General features: G+C 49.0%; 1 protein-coding gene across 1 annotated transcript in view; it reads left to right on the top strand.

Annotated features, from left to right (window-relative positions):
- Positions 1–324: 324 nt before the first annotated feature.
- Positions 325–6,533, top strand: part of ABCF2 (ATP-binding cassette, sub-family F (GCN20), member 2) — an 8,317-nt gene continuing 2,108 nt past the window's right edge. The window contains exons 1-11 of the mRNA XM_009998048.1: positions 325–562; positions 1,164–1,346; positions 1,675–1,846; positions 1,985–2,080; positions 3,144–3,246; positions 3,636–3,731; positions 3,838–3,957; positions 4,495–4,584; positions 4,793–4,903; positions 5,153–5,215; positions 6,066–6,194. Coding sequence (XP_009996350.1) covers positions 325–562; positions 1,164–1,346; positions 1,675–1,846; positions 1,985–2,080; positions 3,144–3,246; positions 3,636–3,731; positions 3,838–3,957; positions 4,495–4,584; positions 4,793–4,903; positions 5,153–5,215; positions 6,066–6,194 — 1,401 coding nt within the window. The remainder of the gene's footprint in view (positions 563–1,163; positions 1,347–1,674; positions 1,847–1,984; positions 2,081–3,143; positions 3,247–3,635; positions 3,732–3,837; positions 3,958–4,494; positions 4,585–4,792; positions 4,904–5,152; positions 5,216–6,065; positions 6,195–6,533) is intronic.

Genomic DNA, 6,533 nt, shown 5'->3' with positions numbered 1-6,533 from the left:
CTAGCTAAGTTTTCTTTTGACCAACCCTTTCCTTAAGCTTTCAAGCAATACTCGGTACATTCTCTTCCCACCCCAGTCCTTCCTGCAGTGAAGGTTGCTCCCATCATACCTGGATAAGTCTCTTGTTCTGGCTACTCAGTCATATTCGTTATATTTTGTTTAGAGAGCAGATCAAAGTTCTTGTTAGACCATATGTATCCATCTATTGTTGCATCTGGGCCTCCTCAACATTTCTGTAGAAATGGGGACACAGGAGTTGTTTCTGTGGGCCTGGCCTCTTGGGACAGGGGCTCAGGGTTTCCTTTGTGCTTGCAAATCACGGACATGTCTGGTCTGTCTCTGCACACAGAGGTGGATGCTCTCACAAAGGAGCTGGAGGACTTTGAGTTAAAGAAAGCTGCGGCTCGTGCTGTGACAGGAGTGCTGGCCTCCCACCCCAACAGCACTGACGTGCACATCATCAACCTCTCGCTGACCTTCCACGGGCAGGAGCTGCTGAGTGACACAAAACTGGAGCTGAACTCCGGGAGACGCTATGGCCTGATTGGACTCAACGGGATCGGTAAGCAGGGGCTTCCTGGAGCTGGGTGGAGATCCTGTGCTGCTGAGAAGCTGGGCAGATGCAGGGAGTAAATGCTGGAAACCAGAAAGGTGGCTGTTAAACAGACCTGGCTGGGACATGGCACTTTTGTTTCTCTCATCTCCACACCCAGAAAGAGGAATTGTTAGGATTGCTGGTAGAAGTCTGAGGTTGCTTTCTAGCTTTGGTCTGTGTGTTTGGGTGAGATGCCTGGGATCTGTGGCTCTGATTCCTGTTTGCAGGATTTATTTAGCAGTTTCAATAAACCCACTGCTGGTGCTATTGGACAAAGAACTTGCACAGTTTAGAGGAGAAGGGAATTGGGTTTGGCCTCAGTGGGGAAACAATTGTACAGTCTCTGGAAAATCCATGGAGAGGTGCAGAATGTGGGTTGGAGAGCGGCCTGTCACAGTGAGGCAGGAGGCTCTGCTGTGTCTCCGGTTCTGACCTCTTAGGCAAGAAATTTCTAAGGGGTTGGAAAGGAAGGGAATCAATGGGATCTGACTGCATCTCACCCCTTTCTCTGTGACATTGTATCTCACTGAATCCAACAAGTGATTGTGGAGTGTCTGTCTGCACACAGGGAAATCCATGCTCCTGTCAGCCATTGGGAAGCGGGAAGTGCCCATCCCAGAGCACATTGACATCTACCACCTGACCCGAGAGATGCCTCCCAGTGACAAGACCCCCCTGCAGTGTGTGATGGAGGTGGACACGGAGAGGGCCATGCTGGAGCGAGAGGCAGAACGTCTGGCTCATGAAGATGGTAAAACTGCTCACAGTCCTTGTGGACAAGGGACATTTCCTCCATTTCTCTTCCCACTAAAGAACAGCTCTTACTTGGGTTCCTTGGCAGAGTTTTTACATGTTGTGGTACCCTTTTCCCCCAGCTGCCCTGTACTAGTTGAAAAGTCCTGTGGGATTACACTTCTTTGGATGAAATTTTTCCATGCAACTAAGAAGTGTCTCAGGCTTGGGAATAGAGGGGACTGGATAGTGGTAAAGCAGATGAACTGTGAGCTTTCCCTGCTGTACAGAGGTGCAGCTGAGAGGCGTTTGTTGGTAGAAGTGCTGACAGGCAGGCTCTCTTTCAGCGGAGTGTGAGAAACTCTTGGAGTTATATGAACGCCTGGAGGAGCTGGATGCTGACAAGGCAGAAGCACGGGCCTCTCGTATCCTTCACGGCTTGGGGTTCACGCCAGCCATGCAGAGGAAGAAGCTGAAGGATTTTAGTGGTGGCTGGCGAATGAGGGTGGCTCTTGCTAGGTGAGTGCTGTACTGCCTGCTGCCTCCTGGGAGAATGCCTGACCCGGCAGAGCCACAGACACAGTTCCAAGAACTCGGGGCAGAGCTTGAGAGGCTTTGGGTTACCCCAATTCGTTGTCATCTCCCCTCTCCTTTCAGAGCTCTCTTCATTCGGCCTTTCATGCTGCTGCTCGATGAGCCCACAAACCACCTTGACCTGGATGCCTGTGTGTGGTTGGAGGAAGAGCTGAAAACGTAAGCATGAGGCAGTTTGCTGCTGCTGTGGGTTGTTTTTTTCTCCTGGAATGTCTTGTCAGCATGTGAGCATGTTCTGCTGGAAAAAGTGTCCATATTCTTGTAGCTGCACAGCTATAGTGCAGCACCAGTGACAGCTTCTGGTACTTGCTGCTGCACACATCTGTGGGAGTTTTCCTGTTGCAAGAGGGGGTTGAGCTCAAGACAAGCCCTTCTCTCCCCCTCCCTGAAGAAATGAGAAATGCTGGTTTGTACTTCCTGGTTAAAGCTTGAAAGCCAGGAGCAGCCCTGGCAGCCTGTGTACCAGCACCGTGTGCTGTACCAGTGCTGTGAGCTTTCCAGACCTGGCTTCCAGCTCCTCATCCCTGTGCAGATTGTTCCTCTGCTTTCAGCGAGCAGTAGTATCGAGTGTTTCAGGATAATCTTGTTCCAGCCTGTGGGGTGGCTGATTTTCATAAACCAAGATAAAATATTACAGGTTAAGGCAAAAAGCTAAGGAAGAGTTTTGAAGTTTAGGCTATCTGGGTAGTGTATTATAAAGGACTGGACTGTGAGAACAGGTGTTCATTTGCAGAGGTTGAACCTTGTGCATGTTTGCTTTACAAGTCAGATGTTTAAAGAGAGTAACTTGAACCTCTCTCTTTTTGGGAGGCTTTAGTCAGTCTTTTCACAGATCAGGAGCAGGCACAGTGTACCTAATATGGCAGTCTGTGCCAGGCTGAGAGAAGCAGCAGGGGCTGGAACTTGGAGGTGTTGGCAGTGGAGTCAGCTGTCCCAGCAGCTGTCACCCAGCTCACGGGCAGCCAGCTCCTGGCTCTCTGTGAAGACTGCCTTGTGATGAAGAGTGTTCTAACCCAAGGGAAGGAGTTTGCAGTATTTTGGTACTGTAGCTGGCTGTAGCTGCTTTACTCCATATTTCCCAAAGCATTTCCAAAGCTCTTTTTCTTCTTAATCCAGTTGTAGACAAGAGAGATCTGAGGCATGTAAATCCTGTCACCATCAGGGCCAAGGAACAAGGGTTCTTTTCCTAGCTTAGTCTCTAATCACATATGTGTTGCTACAGGTTCAAGCGGATCCTTGTGCTGATATCCCACTCCCAGGACTTCCTGAATGGAGTCTGCACCAACATCATCCACATGCACAACCGCAAGCTGAAGTACTACACGGTGAGCGTGGCCAGCGGAGCCCTTGGGCTGGTCATAGAGTCACAGAACGGTTGGAGTTGGAAGGGACCTTAAAGATCGTCAAGTTCCAACTCCCCTACATGGGCAGGGACACATCCCACTAGAACAGGATGCTCAGAGCCCCATCCAACCTGCCCTTGAACACCTCCAGGGATGGAGCCCCCACAACATCTCTGGGCAGCCTGTTCCAGTGTCTCACCACCCTTACACTGAAGAATTTCTGCCTGATCTCTAACCTAAATCTCTCTTCTTTCGGCTTAAAACCATTACCTCTTGTCCTCTCACTGCAAGCCCCTGTAAAAAGTCCCTCCCCAGATTTCCTTTAAGCCCCTTTCAGGTACTGGGGATGATGTTCCACGGTCTCTTTCCAGGGAAATTATGATCAGTATGTAAAGACTCGCCTGGAACTAGAAGAAAATCAAATGAAGCGATTCCACTGGGAGCAGGACCAGATTGCCCATATGAAGGTACCTGCCCAGCTGCATGAACACCTCTCGACCCGTGCAGGTGGGCATCCCTGCACCTCCTCACCCTCGTGGTCATGGCTTTTGGCTCACTCTGTGTTTGTTGCAGAATTACATTGCACGATTTGGCCATGGTAGTGCCAAGCTGGCCAGGCAAGCTCAGAGCAAGGAGAAGACCCTTCAAAAAATGATGGCTTCTGGCTTGACAGAGAGAGTTGTGAATGATAAGGTAGGATAAGTCATGGGATTGCATCTAGAGATCAGTACTGGAAACATGGGCTAGATAATGGGGTGATATTTAACTGACAGAAGGAATGGCTGACACAGCTGGAAGCAAGAGTGGTGTTCCCTTCCTGAGACCAGGGGTGACTTCACTGCAATGCTGAAGAGTCAGAAGAGCAGGGATAGTTTTCTAGTGGAGAGAGGGGATTTGTCATATCAGTAAGGCTATTTTGCAGACAAAGAAATAAAAAATTAATGTCTAAGGATTGGAGAGGGTGGAGAGAGTATGCTCTGAGCAACTCCTACTTGTTTGGAGAGTATAAGCCCACATTTGCTCCAAGGAAAAAGAAATAAGGACTCATTAGCCAGCAGATGAGCTTGCAAACAACTAATCAGAATAAATCTGGAAGTTAATTGCTAGAGGGGCTCATAAAAAGTTAGTCTGGTGCCTTGGTCTACAGCTGATGTTTGTAGTGAGTCTTGGCTGTCCGAGACATGCCCTGTCTGTGCTCCAGGGTCTCTGATGGTGGTTTCTGTGTTACAGACTCTGTCATTCTACTTCCCGCCCTGTGGGAAGATCCCCCCTCCTGTCATTATGGTGCAGAACGTCAGTTTCAAGTACACCAAGGATGGGGTGAGTATGGGGAGTGTGCTGGGGCTGGAGATTCCTTCTATCCCTGCCTTCTTTGGGAGCACTGGGCTTTTGGTTCATCTTTCTGATCTGGCTGCAGCACCTGGCCAGTGGGTCAAACTTGTGGGCAGAAGACAGAGCAGTACAGGTGCAGCATGGAGCCTCTGGGTGCTAGGGGAAAGATATGTGCCATGATTTTTGTGGTTTGCAGCCATGGATCTACAATAACCTGGAGTTTGGGATTGATCTGGATACCCGTGTAGCTCTTGTTGGACCCAATGGAGCTGGCAAGTCAACACTTCTGAAACTGCTGACAGGAGAGGTATGTTCCCTGCCCTCCTCTGGACCTTAACGTTTGCAGTAGTCTCCAATGAAGCTGCACTTACTTGCCAGAGTATCCCAGACAAGCCTTGGGACTCCTAAGGACTTGTTGCAACACAGGGCTTCTTCTCTCGTATGATCTGTTTGAGCTGCCTCCTCTGTGCCACAGTGGGGATAGCTGGATCCTGCACTCTGGTGTGCAGAAAAAGGAGGGATTTCCTCATTAAATGTGTTTATCTTCTCTCTCCAGCTGCTGCCCACAGATGGGATGATTCGCAAGCACTCACACGTGAAGATTGGTAGATACCACCAGGTACTGCCCACAGCAGCCACTAGGGACATGAAATGCTGAGGAAAAATCTGTCAGGAATGAGGAATCTTGTCCCTCTATTTCTGCTTTTAAGGCCCTTCCTGCTGCTGCCCTTCTGGGTTTGGAGAAGTTTTGTTGGCTGAATGGGCTCTAGCAAATGTTCTTTCTCTGAGAAGAGACTTGCTCTGGTCCTTCCTGTTCAGCCTCTCACCTTTCACAGGAGAGAGAGGCCTTGTGCTTGGTTCTAAGCAGGTCTGCAGCAGCTCCTGACCCTGGAATGGAGGTTCACAGAATAGTCATGGTTGGAAAGAACCTCTGAGAGCACAAGACCAACCATCATCACAAAAACAAAACAAAACAAAAAAAAACCACCCAAAACCAAACCAAACAGAAAAAAATACAAACACATCACCCCACCCAAAAAAATCCTCAAACACCACACACACTCCACCAAAAATCACCCACAAAAAAACAACAACCCTATAATCTCTGCCACTAGAGAAACCCCTGAAGTTCCACATCTACAGGTTTCTTGAATACCTCCAAGGATGGTGACTCCTGACCCTGGGCAGGCTGGTCCAGTGCCTAATCACTCTTTCAGTAAAGAAATTCTTCCTAATGTCCAATCCAACCCTCCCCTGCCTCAACTTCAGGCCATTTCCTCTGGTCCTGTCGTTATGTACTTGGGAGAAGTCCTTCCACAGCTGCTCAGCACTGTGCCCGCACTTGAGGGGGTTGTTGACTCTGTGTTCTGCTGCTCAGCTGGTACCAGGGGGGCATAAGGGAGGGAAGGACTTTTGTCCATGAAGTGGGTGGCCTGCATAGCCTGAAGCTGACTTTTCTTCTCTATTAGCACTTGCAAGAGCAGTTGGACTTAGACCTCTCTCCCCTGGAGTACATGCTCAAGTGCTACCCAGAGATCAAGGAGAAGGAGGAGATGAGAAAAATCATTGGCAGATACGGTCTGACAGGGAAGCAGCAGGTGAGTATGAGCTGTTGAGGCTTGCTTTTTGCTCATTAGGGAAGTAGAGCTGCTGCATTTTCTGTTGCTTTCCTGATGCCTGACAGTGGGGTGCCACACCACAGCATCAAAAGGCTTTTTCTATCTTTGACTGTGAATTGGAGAAAAAAACCCCAGCCAGCTCATGGCTCATAGGAACTTACTTTGCATTGCAGCAATATGTAGATTGGAGTAAGGTGACCTCAGAATATGGGTGAAGAGAAGACAAGTTGTGGCATAGTGCTAGATTTGAGCACATTTTAATTGTAACTTGAAGTAGTTTGCTTAACTCTTATTTCTGAGATGAATACCAGGCAGGAA

Source organism: Chaetura pelagica, unplaced genomic scaffold (assembly GCF_000747805.2).
Source record: "Chaetura pelagica isolate M959 unplaced genomic scaffold, ChaPel_1.0 scaffold1145, whole genome shotgun sequence".
Classification (NCBI taxonomy): domain Eukaryota; kingdom Metazoa; phylum Chordata; class Aves; order Apodiformes; family Apodidae; genus Chaetura; species Chaetura pelagica.
This window is presented reverse-complemented; position numbering and strand designations above follow the sequence as displayed.